A 24,755-nucleotide genomic window follows, 5' to 3' on the forward strand; every position below is an offset into this window, starting at 1 on the left:
GCAGAGGAGAGGGTTCAGGCAGTTGTTAGGGTGCTTGCAGACATTCCCACAAAATCAACAACGGTGCTAGCAAATGCTTTTGTGCGTCTGCTTTGAGGGCCAGGGTGTCGCCAAATGCGTCCTTTCAGTTAGGTCACTTAAAGAATCACCATCAAAAGTATGAGCGAAATAGTTTGAATATGAATTTGTGGAAATGGAACTTCACAAAGTTCAAGGGCAAGGTTCATTCTATTACTTATTATATGGATAGAACACACAAAGAAAATCAAATTAAAATTGAGTGATAATTGATTCAAAATGGGTTACACAGGGATCAAAGATGTAAATCCTCCCGTTGAGTTACGAGGTTTAGAGTGGACCCTCTTACTTTCTAAACACTTTTGATAGAGTTAGGTGCAGCTAGATCCAGTCTTACTCTCAGACTTGGTCAACAGTTATGTCTAAAACAAAAGATATAAAGAGTAAGACAAGAGAGTAAGTGAGACCCTCCCTTTGAGTCTGAGGTTCAGAACAGACCCCTGTGCCTTCTAAACTCTTAACAACACTTAGGAGTGGCTAGATCTAATCTTAAGTCTCAGACTTGGACAACGAGGTGTAGATCTGAAGGAATATAAAGAGGTAGGGGAATCCTACCGTTGAGTCATGAGGTTCAGAGTAGACCCCCTTGCCTTCTAAACTCTTAGTAAAACTTAGGTATGGCTAGGTCCAATCTTAGTCTCAGACCTGGACAACAGTTTATATCTGAAGGACGACTAAGGTTTATTCACAGCTTAAGGTTGATCATAGGATTTTAGCAGCACTTAATCTATGATTATTTTTAACATCTACATAGCGAGTCAATAGGATTTACTTATATTACAGAAGTGGTTCAACTATGGATTTGCGATTGTAATATACTATACTTACTATGAGGTATCTAAATAAATTCACACACATACACATACAAGCACAAAAGATATCTAGAGGGATACACACTAATGTACAAAGGTATACCTGTTAGAAAGTTCCCCTCAACTTCAGTAAGGCACTTCTCAGTGGGCAAAGGGTTAAGCCTGAAGGAGAAGGGGTATTGGCCCAGGCCCCGTCACCAGCTTTCAACGACAGTCCCCCAGTATCACAAACTTGGGAGTTTGTGAGCTGTGAGCGTGTCCGACTCCGAGGGAGACGCTGGGCGCAGCCCACTGCTGTCCAGGAAACCTCGAAAGGTCTCGCTTAGGACCACTGCTCGTAAGGTTATGAGATGATTGGCTTGAGTCATGTGTAAATTTCCATCCTGGCCATAACCTGAGCCGGTAATTTTTCAAAACTCCCGTAACAATGGTACCGTTCCACTCGGGCTACGACCCGGGGCAGGAATGTTCCAGGGCTGTCAGGGAATAACAGATTGTCTCCATTCTTGTTCCCTACTTTGACCAGTCAGCAGGAGTTCCTGGTACAGACAGTGCCGTTACCCACCTTAGCCATGCAAGACCTGCTGGTGCGATCAAGGGCTGCTTAATTGCCCAACTCATTACTCAAAATGCCGAGGCCTAATGGGAACTCCTCAGGCTGTAGAGCGGCCCGGGGAAGGGGGAGAAAGGCACCACCACACAGGGGTGTTTAAGGTATTCTCTTCAGCCAGGGGCTTCAGCCTTCATGTGCTCAGAGTGCTTGTGCAGGCCGTATCAATCAGTGGGAAGGGTTGTCGCGTCAGCCTGCAAGGTTTGTTGTGAACGGGATTGCAGAACAATCATATTTTGAAAGCCTCCATGGATTTTAAAAGCGGTGAGCCCTTTCCTTTAACTGCATGGGCTAGTCAGCCTGGCTTCTGTAACTCCACTGCCTATGCAATCAGTCTGTATCATTTGCTCAGTGTATTCATAGATTTTATTTAATAGCATGATTTTTTTCTGATGGGTGAAAATACAAGCACTTGTAGAATTTCACAGAAATGTGCCTTTATTGTCAGAAAAAGTGCCACGCATGTGTATGATAACCAAAGTGCAATCAGTGACAGTAGCTTCACTGCAGAACCACAAAGTTAAAGCACTAAAACAAAAAGGATGAGGGGAAGTTCAGTGATGACCTTGTAAGCAAAAGCTCCCCACCGTGGGGCCAGACTGCTCAGCGGCTGCAGGAACAGGGTGGCCTCCCACCAGCTTCCCACTTGCCAAAATGGGTTGAACTGTGTCCCATCTCCAGCTGGAAGGAGCTGTGACAGAAGCTCTGAGTGGCCATGCTCAAGGACATGCTCACAAGAGTTCTGGGAAGCAGAACAGCAGCTCTGGTGGTATGTCCTCTCCAGCCAGGTTTTCCTCTTCATGGTGGCCACTGGCTGCTCCTGCAACCTTCTGACCATTTCAGAGTCTGTTTGCTGTTTCCAGTTAAGCCATTCCTCGCCATTGTGGGAATTTTTTTACAGCCTCTTAAGTAAAACAGAGCCCTGCCAGCTTTTGATGAGTCTATGGCTTTCCTTTTCCCCATGCTTTAGCAAAGTGTCGAGGAGCTCCCCAAACGGCCTCCCCTTGTCTCTACCCCTTCCCCTCTCACTTCCCTACTCAGCCTTGGCAGCAGCTAACACCCAGCTTCTGGATGGTTTGGCTGTGTGAGTTGATAGCCTTGCTGGACGAGAAATTAATAACCTCTTATTCATTATTCAGCTTTGCATTAGACAGTTTTTATAAAATACTCTTCACAGTTTTATACCCCTGAGCCTCCTGTGGCATAGCTCTTCTACCGTGGAGACTCCCAGCTGCCCTTCCACGCATGTTGAGCCTGGAGTAGAAGAAAGCTCCATCATTTCAGGGGTGGTCTCAGGCGCTCGGGACAAGCTGGATTGTTCCTCCACTGCATTGCATTTCACATCAGCAGGGCAGCAGGTGATGAGCCTTCAGGTTAACTGTGGAGGGAACCAGCTGAAGTCCAGTTAGGAGATGTCATCATACTTGCACTGCTACAGCAAATTCATTGGAGAGCATGGCCCTATCCACGAGCCAAAACACTGAAGGCGTATGCAATTGCAAAACTGTGCAATTAATGGGTTTAGGAAAAGTGTGAAGGTTCTCCTGACCTTATAATGTTGGGGACACACTAGAGTAATTTCTGTACCTAAACTTCTCATTTTATATTCCCTGGGAAGATGGGTGGGGTGGGGGTGGGGCGTTTGGTTCTGCTTATGCTGTTTTATAGCAAGTCGTGGGTCTCTCTGGGACTAATCTTACTTGTGTCTTGTGAATTGTGGGGCGCCATGTGGTGCCTTGTTTACTTCTACAGTCATTCTTTACCAGATCAGAAAAACACTCTGCTATTTTACTGAGAATTGTTTATTTTAACTTTTAAAAAACTAGTTAAAAGAATTCTAACTCTGAGAATTTACTGAGCAGAAACCAACCTGCTTTGACAAGATCTCCACTAACATACACCATTTTTCTAAACCCATTAATTGCATGGTCCAAATACAGCGTAGATTTGTTACCTGACTGTAGGGTAATACTTCGAAGTTGTGCACTCCTGTAAAAAAGGATTCTCCAATGAACAAGGTGAACACACAGCACAAGAGGCTGAGGGTCAGCTGGGGGCTCAGCGATGGTACTACTGGAGTGCTGACAAGAGTCCGGAGGGTGGGTTTGCAGTTGGAGGTCTGGCTGTTCAAGGGGTGTGGACTTGCTATTGCATTTTCAGACCAGTGTCATCATGCTGGATGTTCAGTTGGAAAGCGTGGCTCAAGCCTGCCCCAGATGACGCTGCTCAGCACCGTATACCAATGTGCACGGTCTCACTCACGTCCAGTGCAGGCAAATGTGATGATGTTCAGTGATCTCTGCAGCACTGCTGTTCACATTGCAGAGGAAGAGGCTGAGAGTCCATGGGCATGCTGGGCTGGAGACAGAACTGTCAGTGATGGAGCCTGAACAGAGCTTTTGAGATGCACTTCAGAGACAGCACTTCCCATGTAGCACGATCTTCTTTCTCAGCAGTATGATAAAGTATGAGAGTATGCAGATATTCTAAGTCAAAAATCCTATTTATTCACCCTTTCACAATATGGACAGTTGGTAAGGAAGACGTAGAGTCTATTCCTTAACCTTCACCAAGCCACCTTCGAGGCCTAGATGTCTGCGGGCCGCTGCCAGGGACCTCATGGCCTTGCTTGGCCTCTTTTTGTAGCAATGGCCTAAAAATCCTCTCCTCCTCCTCTTTCCTATCTCCCCCCAGGGCTAGGAGGTCTTTAGCATAGGCCCAGCCAGATGTATGAGAAAGAAGCCTGGCAAATGGTTTAAATTAAAAACTATAGTGATCGTGCCAACTCCTGCAGTACGAGTGCCAAGATGCAGAACATGGCTGTTCACCAGCATTTGGCAAGGCGGTGACATCTTGTCACTGCTCTCCTTGAGCACCAAGGCCCACACAGGTACACCAACCAGTTGGTTGGGGCAGGATGCAAGGCAGTGTGGGAAAGCAGTGCCAAACTTGTCCCCAGGAAAGTCACTGCTATGTTTCTTCAAAATCATCTACTCTAATGTGACATTACTCCTGATTGCAAATAGAGTGAAGTCTCCAAAGCTATTTACCAGTTACACTGATGTGTCACATGGGTTCAATCTTCTATATTCGGGTATCCCAGTTTGCACTGGTAATAAAGAATGTACGCATAAACTCTCGGCAAAGGAGAAAACTATCCACTTCCAGTAAAGCATGGCCCTGACACAGAAAGCTGTGAGAGTGCTTTTGGAGCTGTGTGCTGACTGTTGGGAAGATGCCTAGAGCTGAAGGGAAAAAAAAGAAAACCATAAAAAAAGGAAGTCTGTTTTTACATTTAATTCCTCCCGAGTCCAGAGAAGCAGAGGTTTATATCTTCATTATAAATAAGTGGTACAGCATCTACATAGTGGAATCCATCACCAGTTTCAGCCCTTGGTGGGAAGAACCTGCAGGTCAACTATGGCCAACTTTGTATTTGAAAGCATTACCATGCTAGACATGCTAGTTAACAGTTCAAGAATCCTTTTTGTTGTACTACATGTTATTCACAGCTCAGTGGCATTCTGCTGTCATCTTTCACGCACAGGGATGGCCAGACCTTTCATTTCAGAGACTGTTGCAGGGCATCAGTTTCCTATCCAGCAGATCACGCTGATGTATTGTACTGATACTCCTTTCCCTGTCTGAAAGTTTTTTCCACTGCCAAAGTCTTCCAAGCTCTTCCAGTGATTCCCCTTCTTTAGAAAATACATGGGTCCTATGCTACTCTATAGTTCTTGGAAACATTAAACATGTCTGCAGCTTTTACACAGGTGTTCACTGCAACTTCCTACACAAGTTGAAGCTCGGTGGCGTGGCATGGCTTTCTCCTGAGGCGGGTATTAAGTTTGGCATAAGGCTTGCTGATTGCAAAATGATGTCACCCGGTACGATATTTGCATTATCCAAAATGTATCTGAATAAAGAGGTTCAAGAGACAATTATTACTGCAGCCACAGAAAATAACTCAGATGTCATGTTCCTCTACAGGACATGGTCCGAGCCTTATGTCCAGCAGCCATCAAAATGGTATTGTCTTTTGCCTTTCTGCATTAGTCTCCAGTAAAAATACAACTGCAGGTGTGCTTTCCACACGAGAACCTTTATCTTCTGCCGTTTCCAAACACTATGGGAAATTAAGTGGCTGGAATCAGTTACGTAAGAAAAAGGAAACTTGAATTCTATGCGCAAGTACGAAGTTAAACCAAGCAAACTGTTATTTGTATTTCATTTGCTCTACATCTAGGAATACAAAGAACTTTTTGCTGAATATAAAAATCACATTTTCTTTCCAGGTGTCCATAGAAATACCAGTTTATTTTAAAATAAACATAAAACCTGCAAAATACCTTTATTTGGTTTTGCTAAAAAGCACTCTCATTATCAAAAGGATGGAGAAGAAAGAGTGAACTAGTTCCTCTTTATTTCAAGCTTGCTGCTTTAATTCAATGTTGCATATGAAGCAACAAACAAAAATTCTAAGGAATGTAAAAAGTTCCTATGCCTACAAAAGCCTTAATAATACAACACGGAGCTGAAGAACAATGACACTGACATGAAAGGATTTTCATTTCTAAGAAATACCTGGATAACTTAGAGTTCAGGAATATATGCATTCTATCCTCCTACTTAATGATATGCGGTGGCACTTAACGTTTGCAGGGCTGATTTCCAGCAGCACAGATCTACTAACCCAAAACGCGCTTCCTCCCTGGGAAAGCGAGCTGCAGCAGCAAGGTCGTGCCAGGTTAGACAGTGGGCTGGAGACTGGGCGGTAACTTCGGTCTAGGTGAAAGAGGAGAATGTGGATTTAATATTATATACTAAAGATAATGCTACATTTAATATACTGTTCCTGATTCCTGAGGACAAACTGCATTCTCCACTAACTACAGTTTCTACATAGTTTTAATGGAGAAAATTCTCCATTAAAAAATGGTAAAAATAATTTTTAATACCCATGGTTCATTAGGATACAAGCAAAATCGCTGCTTCCCAGGTTCTTTATCACTGCATCTTTCTTAAGACTTGTATCCTAAAGGTTCATTTTTCCAAACAGCGTAATTTTGGCAGAGGATAAGGTCAGTGCACTCCCAGATTGCATGCTGCCTATCCCTCCTACAAATTTACAGGGATATGCAGATGCTCAGCATCTCTGAAAGCTAGGCTTGTTACACATCTAAAACAAATGTGCAGAGCATGAATATTACAATTACCAGAGAATTAAAAAAATCTGTCTTCATTCAAAATAAAAATAAAACTGGGAAAATTCAAAATTTCCTGAGGTGCTCTTTTTGATCAATTAGAACTTTGGCTTCTTTTCAATTTAGGCATTTCTTTTATAGTACAATGCAAAATATAAACTACATTGTGAATAATATAAAAGCTTTTTTCCAGACAGGAATGCCGGAACATTTCCATTGTTTTTTTCTCAAACATATTTTTTAGCAAGTATGATTTTATGAAGCAGTTAATCTTCAGTGGAGCTGTATTCTCCAGTAGAAAAGGGGATTGTTGGTTTTTTGTAGTAGAAATCATGTAGTCCTATGATTTTCACATTTAAAAGTTCTGTAGTTCTACTTCAATCTTCCCAGTTTCTTTTTAAAAAAAAATTCAAGTGTGCCCTTTATAATAATTCCAAGTAAGCGGCTACTCATGTTAAACCATCTAACTTGGGTCCAGTCTAGGCTGAGGGGTTAAGTTGTATGTTTTTCATGTATTTGTGTACTTACGCAAGTTCTGAAATAAAATAAATAATGGTGGTGATGGAAGAAAAAGCACAAATGAAATGACAGTCTATAAAATCATCACCTCTGTGGAGATGTTGAAAAGGCAATGTTCGCTCATGTGTCACAGTGAAAGAACTGACAGCACGAAGAAGTGATCAGATGGAAGGTTTAAAATAAGAGGGGGAAAAAAGAACTTTACCCACAGAAAGAATACTTCTACTCTCTGGTGTCTGAGGTAGGACACACATTGTCTTTGCAAAAATCCAGCCAAATCACAGAGGTGCCCAAGTCTATAAACAACAGTATAGATCCACGCTTCTAGTTCTATATACAGAAGCCTTTTGAACTGTACACAACTGGGAATCCATATATACATGCGGCTTGGAAAAGCTGGCTTCAGAAGTTGCAAAATTAAAAGGCAAGTGTCTCTCAATAGTTTTTCAGGCATCTTCCTCAAAAAGATACTGTGCTAGATACTTCTTCTTAATATGCATTTTTGTTAATAATCTGTTCAATCTAAACTATAAAACGTGCTGTGCAACATGACTGAACGAATATTGCTGTGAGAAATATTTTCCCCTTGTTTGAGTAATTTAAATTTGTAAGCTAATGTAAGTTTTTGTATTAAATAATGTACTGTGTGCAATTTTCTTTCTTGTAAAGCACTTTGAAGCTTTCAAAGAGCACTCTAGGTTAAAAAATAATATGGTATTCTTTGCCAGAACTGTAGGGCATTTCCCATAAGTTCTGAATCTTCCTTGCCAGAATTGCAACATGTTGCATGCCAAATCCTGCACACAAATGTTCTACATGTGGCAAATACATACTGGTAAAGACCAGAGGCATGGCATTCCTGCATTTCTTAGAGAGAGTGGGGGAAGGGAAAGAAGTGGGAAGGAATAATGAGGGAGGGCAAAGAAAAAAAAAAAAGTCTGTGCATACATCTAAAAGAAAAACCCAGCAAAAAACAACCCCCCACACCCAAAACAACCCATAACCCACACTTCATTATTTCCAAAGACTAAATTGTTTTGCTGCATGCAGCAAAAACTCACAGGTACCCAGAGCTGGGTCTTTAGTTTTCCTTCAGTTATGGAAATCAGGTCTCCATTTCTGCAACAACTATAGATTCTTCAAACCCAGATGTTTGCAAGGGTCAAAACACCCGCAATCCTTGCTCCTTCAAGCACATGCTAACATAAGCAGAGAGGCTGCAAGCTTGGAGAAGCGTGGTCAGGATTACCACTATTTAACAGGCCGTGAAAATGACAGCTCTTCTTCAGGCAAAGTCGTGAATGCATTTCATACGCCCTGGGCTACTGGGAATAAACCAAGCCCACCGTATAAAGAGCAAACCCTTGCCTTTCTGCAGCCTCCCCCATGGACAAGGCTCCTATTTCTGTAGCTTGGAAGAGGAGTGTAAAACAGGGAGACCCAGAAATGAAGTCAATGCATTTGGCCACATACTACATTGGTTAGATTACTGAAGAATACTAGGAGTTTAAAATGTCTTTGGTTATAATTTTCTTGATTTAATCTCTTAATGCATTAAGCACAAACAAGTAATTTCAACGTGCCTCACTAGTTTGAACTGAACATCTACAGTAATTAAAGAATTCTACCATTTCTTTCACTAAATTTTAAGAAAATGGTGACAAAAATTCTTAATCACTCAGAACAACCAGTTTAAAAGGTACTAAAAATTACTTAGACCTCATCAGGCCTTAAGCATCAGGATTCACTACACATTTAAAAAAACAAACTGAAGTTAAAACTGCACGCCACATTCTGTAACACTAAATGAACGTTTTACTACATGGTTTCTTTTGAGGTGGCAAGAAACGACTGTAAAACTTTTGTTGTTGCCACAATTACATTGCCTAGAGAAAAATATCCTGTGGGTTACCATTTGTTGCCATGATTTGCAAAGATACGGTCTATAGTCTGCATCAGTTTCATGTTGAAGTTTTAAAGGAAAAAAGCTTTCTGCAGAGCTTGTAGATTTCTGCATAAGCGTCTGTGTTGTTGCAAAGAGGGCTAAGTGATGCTCTCTCACAAGCTTTTCAAGAAAGTTAGCACATTTCTTCAGATTCATCTCCTGCAAGTTAACACTCTCCCCTCCGTTGCTTCTGTCTATCCAATAGAAAGCAGATATGCTATCTAAAATCAAAAGGCAGAGAGAAGGGTGAGTGCAAAACATGTTTTCTAAAGAGTAGAGAGTGAGGAGTAACTGAGTGCTACTACTGCAGTTCACAAGAAAAAGCCTTCCCAGGCATTGCTTTATCATTTCTTCTGTCCTTTGTGCCAATCTGTTCTCAAGAATGGTAACTAGACGAAGCATATCAAAATGGTAGTCTGTATCAATGAACATGACTTCTACTTCCAGTCCTCCTCCTGATTTTGGAATGATGCAGCGGACTATTAGGTGATAAAGCATTTCCGTTTTTCCTGTTCCTTCTGGACCATGGAATTCAATGACATCTCCTGTTCAAAAACAAAGCAGCAAGTTGTCAGGCAAGAGCATTTTTTGCTCAGTTTTCTGAATCAATACTCACTATTCCACTAATCGGAAAACATTTTAGAAAGACAGATATGCATTAAATTGTTTAAATCCTGGTTAGCATCTGCCAAGAGAAATTTCAGTTGTCAAGGCAGGCCTCTAAAGTGAAGAAAAGCAACTGGGAACAAAGGTTGAAACGAACCCCTGCCAACAGCATCTAGGACATAGACATCAGTAAAAGGCTGGCAACTGGATTTCATCTATATCTTCACAGGTAGATGAAGGCTGAAAAAAAGAAAGCAGCTACACAAAAGTGGCTAAGAAACCACCTACTAACAGTATACACACAAAATTAAGGAATAAATAAAAAAGTAGAGGACAAGCAAAACAAAAAAGTTTGACATATTACAGGTCCAAATCATGTTGGCACATCTATTTTTATAGCACAGACTGTCTTCAGCATTTCATGTCTGCTATATGCTGGTTCAGTATCTGCATGTCACAAGATACCAACAGGAACCCATGACCAGTAAGGAGAACGCCAGTCTATTTATTTAGCACTTATATTCTTCTGTGGTGATCACAATATGAAACTGCTTCTTTTTACAAGGGGGACTCACAGATTCCTTCAACTCCAGGCAATGACTCTACTGTATGAAGCAAAAGATCTCTGTTCGCAAATGGACTCAGCCTAATGGCCTGATCCATGTGGATCAAGTAAATACATATAACATAAATCTAGAATGTTAATTAAAAAAAGCATTGTGCCTCACTAGGAAACCAGTTCTTTTGCTGGACGTGAATAAGAGATACTCTAAAGTCTTTTCTGAAGTTGCCTGATGTCTCTTATCAGAGGAAGACTCTAAAAAAAGTTAATTTATTAGTCACTCTTTATAAATCTTTGATTTTAGAAAATGGATTATTTATTTATGATATTTTGTGTTTTAGGCAGAAGGGTAAAGGCATGAAGTAAGGAGAATCACACAACTGTAACTGCAGGAAGGTGAGAGATTTTTATGGTCTTGGCAAGTGCAAATGGCATAACAGCTTTTCATAAGGGGGATGCAAGAGTAGAGAATTAATTGCAACTTTACTTAAACATGTTTGTGCCTGCCTGAGTTAACAGGGTTTTTCAAGTCATTACTCAACTTCCAGAGGATGTCCTTGTTCATAAGTGCGTATAATGTCAAGATGCAGCTTGGGATGAGGAGCAGCGGGTGGTGGGGAAGAAACTAAGCTCTTACTTCAAAGCAATTTACACCTGATGTGACAATTCTATCCATTTCAGTGACACTCAGACTGCCTGCCCCTCCATAATGAAATTCCTGCTGCTCCACAACTGCAGTTCCGCTGTTAGGAATTTCTGATACTTTGAAATTTATTAAAAAGCTTGATTGCCTCCCAAAGCCTTATCTGTTCTGAATGGCTCTCCCCACTTTTGAGAAGAAAGATGACTACACTTTGTATGACATAAATCTTCCTTTTCTCTTCCTGTTCAGAGGTTGCAATGTTCATTCAACTCTGCCACTTGCAGCCAGCAGCTGCTCTGCTGTCACAGACTGTGCCAGTGACGTAACTGCACCCTGTTAGGATAAGACACCAGCTTGGAAGAACTCCTCCTAAATGTGTTGGGTAGGTCATTCCCTCATATTTTGTCTACTTAGATATGTTAGAACAATAGTGCAAGGCACCTCTTGTTAAGGAACAAAGTGTAGCTTCTGTCTGCTGCTGCCTTCGGCACAGGACTTCTGCCACCCTAATTGGCATTTCCAAATCCAGACCAGTAACTGAATCGGGCCAATATGCAATACAGATTACTTCACCTACCTTTACAGCAAAATAGGACTTGTTTCACAAAAACCATCAACGCTATATGGCCACTCAGAAGCAGCAATGGGCAAATCCGAGTTACTGTTTGGCAATAATTAAAAAGAGTTATTCTGTGAAATAAATGCTTGACTTCATCCATTTGAAGATGTTCTGTCAGGATGCCCGTGTGTTACAGAACAGCATTCGATGAGCTTCTATTGGCAGAACTAACAGATTTATTTAAGCAAAAACTCTAAGTTGAATGAAAAATCATTCTTAGGAGGTTTTGTGGTCGTGGTTTATAAACTTTAACAGCAAGACAGCTAAGCACCCTTCAAAGCTTTTTCAACATTACTTGTTCATCTGAAAAGAGTTAACAGTTTAGACTGTAAGAAAACCCCAAGAGAACTGGGGATTTCTGTGCCTTCATGATTATCAAAAAGGCTGCCCACAAGAAGAACGGATGCAAGACAGAAGCCATTTATAGCAACATCTATAAATGTAGGGTTTCATTAAATTAGCAACCAGGCTGTTACAGTAAGATAAGAAGGAAAATTCATCCTCCTGGATCAGAGAGGACAAACCATGACACAGCAGAGGAGGAACTGTGGCCAGCAATGTTTGCAAGAAGCCTCTGACACCCTCACAATAGGTCACGGAAGAAACTTAGTTGTCAGTACTGGCATCATCATTAATGTCAAAATAACTTTGAAAGGAGGATTAGTAAAAAGACCCTATCACAGGATGAAAACAGTCTGAGAGGCAGAGTTGGAGCCGACACTTTAACATGGAAGAAAGATAATGGGAAATTTTCCTATTAGAATTGCCCAACGTTAAACGTATCAGTAAACGAAGTTCCATTAGCTTGGCAAAATGTGTAGAAAATGTAACTGGGTTAATAAAGACTTAAGTGCAAAAATTTAACAGATCAAGATGGATAAGGAGAATAATTTCACATGAAAAGCAGCACTGAAATTCAAGAAGTACGTTTTAAGCAGTCAACCAACACACTGCTTGGCCATGGTAGATTGAGCTGGCAGACTATGGGCAAACTGAAGACTACAACAGTCCACTGCTATTCAGTGGCACACAGTATGAACTAAATGATGTTGCCTAAGTGTAAATATTCAACTAACACTAATATATTTTAACTGAAACACTGTGCTCAGTCCTAGTCACCAATTCAGCGTTATCTTTTGAATGAGAAGAGCCTTCAAGTTTTGTCTGTAACCATTTACACTAGCAAACACTGGTTACACTTAATTTCTGACACTGCAGTTACAAACAGGCTATGAGAATACTCAGCAATAACTCTGCAGGTTTCACATCGTCAGATACCTTGAAGTTACTGGACTAGTAATTTACGATACTGTTCAGAAGCTGTCACTAATATTTGTACCATGTATAAGTGAAGTAGAAAGGCCTAATATTTATTCCAAGGGAATCCTGGGTGTCATACTATTGCTGAACATCAGAGCTTTATATTGACACACACACCTTCATACCAATGGCACAGGAGAAATATGACTGGCAGTAGTGGAAGATTATTTAAAGCTCCTGTCACTTTTGCTCCATTCCAGAAGAGCTTAAATGGTACGTAATTAATATGCTTATGTGTTCCTAAATATGCAAGTCCATCATAATTAAAAGCAGTAACTAGAATATCACAGCATTACCTGTATTAGCTGTTCCTGACATACATGTTAAGAACACTTAACTACAATGTAACCTTTGGATAGTTTTTTGAAACTTCATATATATGTTTATTTATTTCAAATAGCATCAGGAAAAACAGTAATTTAGGTCTTTGCATTGCTTTAATCACAGCATTTTGGACTAAGAGCTGTTCCATACGGACTTCCTGGGCAATATATTACAGTATTCCACAGTGACCTACTCAAAGTCAAGTTCATGACAAATGGAGAGGTAGGTCTTCAACACAGGTTTAAGACTGAGTAATGAGAACACACATCAAAATAACACATGGACTCAGTTAAGACTGTTGTATTAGAAGACAAAGCAAAAATGTAATAAAAGGTGAAGTTCATTTACATATATATAGCTGAAGATCTGTTCTAATGTTAGGCGGCTTCATTAATGTCAGCCAAAAAGTACGACCAATATGGATAACTGATGTCATTTGTTAAAAGCAGAAGAAAAATAAAGTGCTTCAGAAACTCAAAGACCGTGTTGACACAGAGAAACCAGTGATGAATTTAGAAGGTTTACAGCCATCTTAGAAGTGAGGCTCTGGAACAGTCTTTGGACAGACAAGAACAACCTACATAGCTTTAAGATCAAAGCTGATAAATTGATGATGGAGTTATGTAACACCATGGACTGTGACAGCAAGGGCAATTATTGACCCTCAGGAAGGCTTCTTACAGTCTGTCTATCAGAACACGGCCAATTTAGTCTCAAACATTTGTTTCTTGTGTGTAAATTTCATTTAAAAAAACCCCAAACAACAGACTGAAAGACCAGTGTTTTCTGTTGCTGCATTTCTTAAAAACAAAAGTACATCTCTTAAAAAAAAAAACTGTTAGGAATTCAGGAGACTTGTGAAGTACATACCAATTTCACTACTGGTTCTTAATTCTTGTGGGTAACACAGCAGTTCAGAATTAGAGGGTGTATTTAAATAATCTCTGCTCCATTTGCACTGGCTTACCAGTATTTCTCTGCCCTTTATCCGTTACATTGTATTTGAAATTTTCTGGGGCAGGAATCAGATATTGCTAAACCCCTAACGTATTCTCAAGTGCTGCAAAATAATACATGAATAGTCTCACAGTGACTGCATTTATAGACTAAGCATCATCTCTCATCCAATTATCCTGATTATTTTTATTGCTTTTTCTGCTGTTTCTTCTGAACCTTCTATAATTTGTGGGAATTCAAACTGCAGACAAGTATGTTGATAACCACTGCAGCCACATACTTTTCATATGAAATCCATTTATTCATACATACATTCAACTATAGTACCTTGCAGCATGATCCTTACAGTTCACTATTTATATGGCTTTTTTACTATGTATTTCTAGCTTTGCGTAATCAGAGCACTCTCTTCCATTTTGAAATCCATAAAACTTCATATGATCTGGTAAACCTGTCCGACTTCCTGAATAATCAAGGGATTACTAAGTGTGATAATTTCTGTTTAGCTCAGTAATTTCTTTCATTAAAGCATGCAGTCTTGATCTTAGAAATTCCTGCTAGAAGAATCTACCTTAAAGTTGTTGTACTGGTGTCATTAGGAGGTGGCACAATCTCTCCAGTTTGAAATTCTTACTTGTTCACTAAAGGTCTATATAAGCCATTTCAATCCCAACATCACTGCACACTCATTCAGCTGATTAGTACTTATGTTCATAATGGAACTGTTTCCAAAGTGCCACCTAAGTATAATTGGGATTTTTCAGGCCAATGAATGGCTTGATGACTTGGCTTTATTGAAAAATCCTCTTTGCTCATGCCCTTTTTCTAAATGATCTAAACCAGTCCATATCACTGAAGTCTTTGCTATTTATTGAACCTCAAGTTCTTTGCAAATTTCTGCAGTTATGACTTTGGGGTGGTTTTTTTAGACCACGGATTAAAAAAAAGAAAGAAAAAATGAAGAGGTTAAATGACAGAATCTAGAACAAACTTCTGAAAAACTACTAGAAACAGACCAACATGGTTGGTATTTACTCACCTACACTTGTGCTTTGATACGCATTAAGTACATTTTAAAGTCCATTTAATAATGTTTGGAATGGTGACTGCATTATTTCATTTTATCTAGTTTGCATAAAACTACATCAACAATTAAAATTCTGAATTCAGGGCAAAAAGATCTACTTGTACGCTTATCTCTGCCATACTGCTATGAGAATAATTTTACATGAACATTTTTCCATAAATGGGGTAAAGACACATTTTTACCATGAACAGGAGATCCTTCCTCGGCAAACAGATAAGGTTCGAGATTCTTCAGAGAACCTCTACCCTCAAGTCGTGCAAGTAGCTTTTAAAGACAAGACAAAAGAGACATATTGTTAATCCAAAATAATGGACCTTGTGAATCAAATTTAAAGGATTCTAAGAACTGAGAGTTTTCCATGACAGCCTTATCAAAAAATTTGTCTGATTTTGAAAATGTTTTCATAAATACATCTGGAAAGCTATAGTCTGGACTACAGCAACAGTAGGTTCCATCTTTACAAACACATTCAATGGTAACAACGGGTATATATACATTAGGCGAAATAAAGCTAAAAAAAAAACCCAAAAAGAAAAAGCTGCACAGGTACACCAGCAAGAGGGATCACCTCTGGTATACAGCAGCACTGCCATTTGACAGAACAAAGGGAAAGAAGATAATTTGTAATAACCATCATGCCCACAACAAACTACTGGTTGAGAGGTGAAACATTACCCCTCATTAGTCTCCTGAGTCAGTTCCTCTGAGTGTAAGTGAAACCATGTACATTTCATCTGAAAAGTTATACAGGACTCTTCTGGACTACAATCCCGTATCATCATAGTTACTTGTTCAAACAGAGTATGGATTAAGAATGATGAAAAGTAATTAGCCACCAGTGGCTGTGCAAGAACCTTTCTAAAGCAAGCTCGAATTTGTAAAGCAAGTCCACTGTAAAACAAATTAGTCCAAAGTTCATGGACAATTTCTTAAATTGACAGGTATTTGCATAGCAAGTAGACAGGTATTCACATAACTTGTGTTATTTGTAGTTCTGGCATACATCCATAAACCAAGAATGAACATTTCACCCAATGCCAGAACTGTTATTCCCTACACGTATTAACACACAGAGGAAAGGACACGAGCAGGATGCTCAGAGCATTGCCACAGCAGGTACCCTGGTGCCAGATATTTCATTCTCCAAGACACACAGCTGTTATTTAAAGATTTAAATGAAACAAATCCCATTGTTTTATCCTGTCCTCCTTAAAGGCAGTCACCAAGCAAACAGTGAGCACACACCTTTACACACTCACTTATCTTGCTTTCCTCCCTGCTGCATCAACGAGCAACATCTGTGCTGAATTGTCTTAAAAGTTGTTTAAACAGTTGTGCGTGAGTGTGTTTGCCTTTAATAGCAGAGTAAAACTCCATTAAATGGCCCTGAATTTACTTCAAGTGGTCACGACAGGAACCCAAGTATGACGTTTTCACTAACATTTTAACATTCCCTTCCATTAATAAAATGTCAATGCGTTTGTGTGTTCACACGTATTCAGGAGAATTTTCTGACATGTCCACTGAAGGGCCATAAAAACACTTTGACCTTGCTCTGGATCTGCGGATCCTCCCATTACATTTAATGCATTTGTGCAGCACAGAACACACTCAAGACTGTGAACTCTTGAATATTCTGGGAACCAGTAGGGTTCTGTGACCTGGACAAAGCAAAAATCCAGATGGACATATGCACACAAGAATACAGGAATGGATCGTGGGGCGCACAAACCAGGAGCTTGCAACTACCAGGAGGGCCATTGCAGACCCTATGCACGCAGCCTGCCTGTGCAAGCAACTGCCTGCGCCTGGCCCTGGCCCCCAGTGAGGAGAGGCTGTACCCACCTCAGAGGAGGACTGGGAATCCCTCATCCCCTCGCCTGGCAGTGGAAGTTGAGAGAAACAGGAAAACCACCACAGGCTGCTGCTTTCTGATGCTCCTTGTTTCGTAGAAAAGGAAGCACTGCTCTGCCACTCAGCAATCGTGGGGGCTCGGTTATGGGCGCTGCTGGGACCAGGAGTCACAACTAGTGCTGGTATAAACACATTTCTGCAGCCTCCTGCTCCCAAATTTATTTGTACATTAATGAATACATCCTCTGTAGTTTATTTCTTGTGGAAATTATGTCCCCCATCTCTTCTTAGACTATCACCTCTAAGCTTACTGCTACAGCACTGGAAATACACGATAGATTGATCGCTATCGTTTAAATACAAATCTGCAGTTATTTAAACGACAAGTTTATATATTCATTTTAAATAACTACAGGTGCTTACTCTGAGCACTGCTCATGTAGGTAATTTATGGTAATTCGCTGCTGATAGCACACCTGTGTTTTTATCAAACTTGTATTTACTTCCGAGTTCTGAAGCAGAATCTCCAAAGGCACTTGCCTCATTAGTGTCACGCTGGGAGCAACGGGGTTCCTGGCAGAAAGAGCTAACAATTTTCCTTCGAATCTAACAAAGGTTTGTCCACACTACAGCACAAGTGATGGAAGCAAAGCTGAGATGACACACTACACAGGCATCCCTCACCACCTCTGCAGTATTAAAAAGACAGGGACAACACGAGTTTTTCCAAATCAGCGAAAGCCAACTTGGCTCTGTTCCAGGGGAGGCATTTCCATTTTGCCTTCTCACATTTTCTTCTCTAATGAGAGGGAGGGAATCCACAGCATTTAAAGGGTAATATGAATGGACATCAGGTGTCCCAAGCTTTGTCATGGACAGCATACAGAACACAGCAGCACAGCACTGCTGAAGAGAGCCTTTGAGTGGGAAGAGCTTGGGGGAAAAAAAGAAGCCAAACCAATTTCAAATCAGGTATACTATACTTCAGATTCTATAATTTAACTGCAGATGCTCATTTCTTCTTTCATAATGTTCTTTTTATTTTCTTTTACACAAAATACCACCTTTTAGCAACCTGCTAGTGGTAGGCCTTCACTCTTAGATGTTCTTCAAAAGTGTAATTATGCAAGAAACTGCACATATGTGCAGTTACGTGTAGAAAACAAGCTATACTGCAAGAGTTAGGCAACAGTTGCACTGAAATTCATTAATGACAAGGCTGATGGGCCTCAAATATTTCAACTATGTCTTTTATAATAAAGAAATATGCATACAGACAGTCCCACTGACTAGTACATTGTATGCTTATACTATATTGGTTTCAATGAAGCTATGCATAAATGTAAGTATACATGTAGGTCTTGTCAGGAATGAGATATTACTTCATTAAAATGTTAAAGAAATTCAAATTAAATACTCCAGCTCTGTTAGAAGCTGTGAGCTAACCTACAGGCTATTTACACATACAAACCTATCTCGAGTACGAGACAAAATTTAATTTTCAACCACTATAACCGCTCTGTAAACTTTGGGCACAAAGACATATGCAAGCAATTTATCATTTATTTTATTGTGATATACCAAGGGTGTTTTGCAAGAAGTTCTAATTTGTTGTATTAATTACATTCAATAATAAAGAGTACAAGACTGCGGTCTCAGTGTAACTCTCAGTAAAATGTGATCTTATGTATGAGGCTATTTGAGGAAGTATTGTTTTAAATGAAGTATTTTCTGTTTAAAGGGCTTTTAACATTTCTTCTGCATGATGTACTCATTTGTTAACCTTTCTTAACCCATCAGTTATCAACTCCCCCCTCAATGAGGTTCGGTTATCCATTCCATCACAGGTAGTTGCTGCCATATGCATTCTGTCTTGGCACAGCTCATGTGAGCAAATAAATGCCTTTACCCACTTGAACACAGAACACAACTCATGTTCTTAATTTGTGTATATTCCCTGATAGCAGACAGCTGCTACTATTTTTTTCTCCAGCATCAAAAGGGCTTAAGAACTCAAGTCCCCACTGAAAAAACAGGGTGCTTTAACAGGAAATAAATACTGATTATCACGTTTCTATGCTTTTATGTGCACTACTCAGCATATTCTGATAGAGTAACACACAAATTTCCAAGTAATTAACTTGCTGATTGCAAGGGGAAGTCACTAGTAAACGAACCATCCAGCAGAAAGGGGGGGGGGGGGAAAGCACCCAACAAAATCCCAAAACTCAAACCCATTTTCCCCAAAGAACAGGAAAGCAATTCCACCTTCCATACTGTTGATTTAAACCAAACCTCCCTCAGCTCTTCTTCCTTACCGCATCCACTCCAGCGTTGGGAGGAGGGGGGAAACACGTTTATAAAGGAGTTACGGGCACACCTGCACAGCCCCCCCCCCTCCCTCCGCAGGCCCCAAGGCGACCCGGAGACCCCCGCTCCCCTCCCCGGCCGAGCCGGCCGCCTCAGCCCGCCGCCAGCCACCGCTGCAAACCCGCCAGCAAAGCCCCAGTGTTTCAGGCGCGGTTGCACACCCGGGGGCCTCCCACCGCCCCCGCAACCCGCCTCAGCGAGAGGCGCCCCGCCGGGCTCCCGGCCCCAGCCCCGCTCCCCCTCACGCCGGGGAGGCGGCAGGCGGGCGGGGGAAGGGCGGCGGAGGCGGGAGGGCGCGGCGCTGCGGCGCGGCCCCCCTTCCCTCACACACGGTCCCTCGGGAGGCTCCGCGGTCGCCGGGCGCTCCCCTCCGCCCGCCCCGAGAGGGTGGGGGAAGGGAGCACGACCGGGGGCGGGCGGAGGGGAGCGCCCGGCGCTTCCCCTTCCCCGGGCTGCGGCCTCGCCTCAGCCTCCCCGGCCCGCCACGGGAAGGCGGTGCCCGGCGGCCCGCGGCTGAGGGGAACCCGGCGGGGGTTGAAGGGGGGGGGGGGGGGGGGGGGGGGGGGGGGAGCAGCGCCTCACCTGAGTGCCCGACTCCGCCCGCCGAAACGCGTCAGCCATGGCGCGGCTGGGGGCGGGGGGAGCAGCGCGCAGCTCCTCCTCCAGGCCGGCGGCGCTACTGCGCAGGCGCGCTGCCTCGGGCGTCCCCCGCGCCCCCCAGCGCCCCCGCTCGGCCGGCCGGCGGCTCTGCGCGTGCGTCCTTCGGGCCCCGGGAGGGCGGGGGTGGCGGCCCCGTGCTGTGGATTCCCTGGTTCGAGTCCCGCCCCGGGCTCGTGTCGCGCCCGCCGGCCCAGCGCAGCTTGGGATTCCCGAGGGACCGCTCACTGTCGCGAAGTGGGTGTGTGTTTATTTATTTTAAAGAACCTGTCTTTGTATAGGTTTATGAGATTTTCCCCCCCTCTCCCTGGGGCAGGCAGCTGACTTGGCGTGACTCAAGGGATGCTCATCCGTGACGCTGGGGGTAGATGTGACTCAGGGCAAGCTCATCCGTGTGGCCACGGTTAAAGTCTTGACGCCTGCGAAACTGCTCTTTGCAAAAGCCAGTTGTCCATTATGGCTCAGACTGAAAGGGGAACGGAATATTTGACTCTAGGTGGCCTTGAGCGAGCTGGGCCCACGTGGCGTGTGATGCTGCAGGGCAGGAGGTGGCCAGTGGCAGGGCCATTTCCATAAGACAAATTTTTAAAAACACTGAGGTAAAAGTAGCTACTCCCGATTATCTGCGTATGAAAGAGCAGTCATGATACCGTCCCTTTGGGTTTAGCGAGGTTGTTGGCAATACTTCATGTTCTTACAGTTAGGAGGAGAAACAGGTGGTGGAGTTCTTTGTTTCTTCAAAGAAATAATGTTTATATAAAAAGAGTTTCTGCTAGCTTGGTCCTGAATGCACCACAAATCAGAAAAATCTAACCTCAGGTGCAAGGCGGTGCCTTTGTTTACTCTTTCAACCCTCTTTCAGCCCAAAATACGCAGCTCCGATTGAAAACACCCTGTTGTTGCCACCTGACACTTAACTCCAGGTTGTAGGTGGCTGCTGCTGGCCTCCGCAAGGCCAGCCAGATCCCACCTGGTTGAACCACTACTTTTAGTGTCCTATCACTGCTCATTAAACTACAGAAAGGACATGGTCTCTTTGCACAGCCATAGTAGCTGTGTAGTATGGATAGTAGCATAGTAGTATGGACACACCTGCAAAATTATCAAGAGCATGGAAGATGGTTCTCTGGGGAAAAAGACTTGGATGGCTGCAGGGGAGGGGCATGGCACAAAAATGCAACTACAATACTACTGGTTTATTTTTGTTGAAGGGACTTGCTGCCTTGCATTTTAGAACAAGTCACCATAAGGCATAGACGACCTTAAGAGCTGCCTGTCTGTTACAGCACCTTAGAGGTCTGGGCCACATTCCCTGGAAGAGTTCAAAAGACTTGTTAATTAGAAGTGATTGCCCTTGAAGCTGGTTGAACCTAACACAAGTAGAGTGGACTTGCTGTGACTTATGACAAAGACACTACTCACTGTATCAACCACATGATATATTTTTAAAAAATTATAGGTTCTTTGTTGCTGTTCTCCTCTAATTAAAGCCATCGCACTCATTTTTAAGAAGTGATTGCTACTTGAATTCAGAGACATAAAATATACAGCACACATAAATGCCAGTTGACTGAAACCCACTCCTACCTCATCACTCACCACTGCCTGTATCCCAGTAGGGTCCTATGGGAGCTCTTCTACTGCATGGGTGAACACAGTTTTGGTATTACAATCTAATGCAAGATGAAGTATCACAGTTCAGTGGAGATCAAGCAACAAAGATTCAAAAGCAAGAAGCTAAAACCACTGAATTCACCTGAGCAGTAGAAAAAAAAAAAAAAAAGGATATTTAATTGCTTGACATGTTTACTACATAACAGAAATGTGTAAATCAAATACACTGGTCACCTTGATAGGTGGATTACCGTAACTACCTCTCATGTGTTGCCTTTGCATTCATTTGTTCCATACAGTGTGGCTGGCATTATGAAGTTAAAAAATTGATACTTATTTGACAGCATTCTGCTTTAATACAGACTCACATTTCTGCTCTTTTCATTTATTTGTCTGTACTATCATCTCTTTTCTTTGCAGATCAAAAGCTAGATTTTGGTGATGATGCACACTTAAAACTTTAACCCCAAACCAGACTTATTTAGATCTCTGTCTATCTAAACCCCTGCCCTCTGCACTTCAGCAGTCAGCATTGCTGGCATCTTACCAAATATGATATTGTAATATTTTCTCGAAGCTGTTTATGTATTTCTCATCCATTCATAATATTCTTGGTTTTCTGCCAGCAAAGTAAAGCTCTGCATCCTTGTTCCTTTGGAGAAAAACAGTAACACAGGTAAGTAGGAAAACTCTTCACCATTGGCTTCAGCAGAGCCAGGATTTTACCCTCTGCTTTTTAGGTTTGTGGTGGTTGCGCGGTTTGGGTTTGTTTTTTTTTTTTCTGTTTTTAAATTCTGTCTGCATTCTTTCATATTTCTCTGTAGCATTTCTGAGTGATACTGTGTGATCCAGGAGTAAAGGATCCTACCCATTCCTTACTCTTCCTTCTTAAATAGCAGAAACCTCCTTAATGCAGAGTCCTCCTTAATGCAGTATAGCTATAAGTAGCTCATAGTATCCAGGGACTGTATGCCCCAGCACTCCTGTTTCTACAGGCAGAAAATTAGTCTTCCTTTGTTTGGCATGTGGGGAGCCTGAGGGTGCCCCTCAAGCCACAGGCACTGTTCATGTAGCAATTCAGCAGCGAGAGCAATGACTTTTCTAATAGCAGAAAGATCAGACTCTAGGGGTGTGCACCTCCATCTTTATGAAATGTGTATTGTGGAGAAAATTCCTCCTTTCCAGTCTTGATTTTGAACATTTTCTACACTGAGATTCTGTATTTTCCACTGCACATGTTAAGACCTTCATCAAAGGTCTTATTTTGATATTTTTATTGTTTGTTATAATGTTTGTTTGTTATATTGTTTATTATTAAAAAATGACAGTGCAAGAGAGGAAGGTATTTAAAGTGCAGTTGCAGTCCTGAGCAAAATTATTTTTTATTATTTTTTATTGTTATAGTTATTATTATTAGCTAGTTCATACATTCATCATTGCTAATCTCGGCTAACAGAAGGAAACTGGGCTGGGTTCCGGGGAAGGAAGGGCTAGCCCAGGTACCCTGGGGCTGTACAGAACTGAGTCTACTGTTTATAAAAACATTTACTTTCTATTTAAGAAGCAAAGTCCTAACTTTAAATTGCCAGTTGGTCTACAGTACAGAGCCAGCCTAAAGAATTAATACCCTATCCTGGAACAAGGCTGAAGGTAAGACCTTAAACAAAAGGGAAAAGCATGAAGAAAACCAATGTGGTGACAAGAAATTCAGGTTGTGTGAAGATGCTTGCAAAAACATACACCAAACTTTTATATTTGATTAAGTAATAGCTAAATTAGAAACTGGAATATAAATGTTTCCTCCTTGAAGCATTTTTTTCCAGCCACAGAGATTTTGCTCCAACATAAGCTTCATCATTTTGAGCATATTGTCACTTAATGTTCCCTCGCAAGATTTGTGTGGGTGATATTCCAGCAAAAACCAGTTCCAGACAGATCTTCTAGGTTGAAAACAGTTTGTCTCTGTTCATAGAGTTGAATTAAACCCTTTCACTAAAGTCAGCTGTTGTTTTTCTAATTAACCTCTATGCTCTTAAATACTTTCAGTCCAAACGTGACAAATTGACTATCTGAAAAGTCATTAAACAGAAGAAATGAGAGAGAAATGCAGAACTTCAGTCCAAGCAATAGAAAGGTCTCATTTCCTAATTCTGTCATACTGACTCCTTTGTGTAGTAATGCTCAAAACCCAAAAGGTTTACCAGCATAAGACGTCTCAAAGTTGTAGGTAGACCTCAAAAGGGATTAAAAATTAAGAATTAATAATAATAGTAAAAATTAAGACTTAAGGTAGACGTTGAATCTGTATGTGGCAAAGGAAATGATGAACTGCCCGTCAGATTATTTGCAACCTCTCTGTTGTGTGACTCCTCCAATTTCGCATTGCTGATTTCAGCCCCACTGTTCCAAGTTTCTCTCAGTGAGTGAAGTGATCTGTCACTGGGTTTTATTAGATTTTTTTAGAGCAGATGGCTGATTCTTTTTACCTGGAGAGCTGCCACTTTCTTTAGATACATTTCAGTTTTTATGGTAGTCTAATTTATCTGTTTACTTGAGAAATAAGTAACTTAAATGACAAGGGTGTTATAATTTCACTGACCTCAGAAAAGGTGATAGATTTGCTGCATAACCTGGAAAAAAAACACAAAAAGAAAAAAATTTAATCCATTAGTAGATGAACTGCTGGCCATGAAAAAAAACAGTCCAGGTCGTTATTAAGTTCTGGCATCTGTGATAGAGTTCCGTAGCTGGTTGCTGGCTATTCTGCTTTACATTTCAGCTTGCTGATTTACATCAGGAATAAACTTGCTCTGTGAGGCCATTCACCTGTATTTATGTCTAGATTTCTTATTCCTGCAGGTTGCCTTTTATCAGCTTGTATTCCTGACTTGGAATTACTCTTTGTTTGTTTGTACCATGTTGTTCTCTTCCTGCTGCTTCTTCTGTCCTGTCTGAGTAATTCTGCAGTGGCTCA

The 24,755-nt window shown here is 41.6% G+C and overlaps 1 protein-coding gene across 2 annotated transcripts; it reads right to left on the reverse strand.

Annotated features, from left to right (window-relative positions):
* Positions 1–1,912: 1,912 nt before the first annotated feature.
* On the reverse strand, positions 1,913–20,235 carry XRCC2 (X-ray repair cross complementing 2). 2 transcript variants are annotated; one of them, XR_008732001.1, is made up of 4 exons: positions 20,093–20,235; positions 15,469–15,550; positions 6,194–9,713; positions 1,913–5,626 (listed from the first exon to the last, which is right to left on the reverse strand). XR_008732001.1 is itself a non-coding variant. In XM_055708916.1 (3 exons), exons 1-3 carry the CDS (start codon positions 20,129–20,131, stop codon positions 8,998–9,000), a joined length of 837 nt encoding a protein of 278 aa, XP_055564891.1. In that variant the 5' UTR covers positions 20,132–20,235; the 3' UTR covers positions 1,913–8,997. The 2 variants fall into 2 exon arrangements, 1 of the variants encoding a protein (XP_055564891.1); XM_055708916.1 differs by having other exon boundaries at positions 1,913–9,713.
* Positions 20,236–24,755: the final 4,520 nt, after the last annotated feature.

Source organism: Falco cherrug, chromosome 4, assembly GCF_023634085.1.
Source record: "Falco cherrug isolate bFalChe1 chromosome 4, bFalChe1.pri, whole genome shotgun sequence".
In the NCBI taxonomy this organism is placed as follows: Eukaryota; Metazoa; Chordata; class Aves; order Falconiformes; family Falconidae; genus Falco; species Falco cherrug.

Coding starts and splice junctions, on each gene's coding strand:
- XRCC2 (XM_055708916.1), bottom strand. CDS start 20,131: ATGGCTGACGCGTTTCGGCGGGCGGAGTCGGGCACTCAG. Junction 15,551..20,092: donor GGGCGGAGTCGGGCACTCAG/GTGAGGCGCTGC, acceptor TGTCTTTAAAAG/CTACTTGCACGACTTGAGGG. Junction 9,714..15,468: donor GGAAGGATCTCCTGTTCATG/GTAAAAATGTGT, acceptor GTTTTTGAACAG/GAGATGTCATTGAATTCCAT.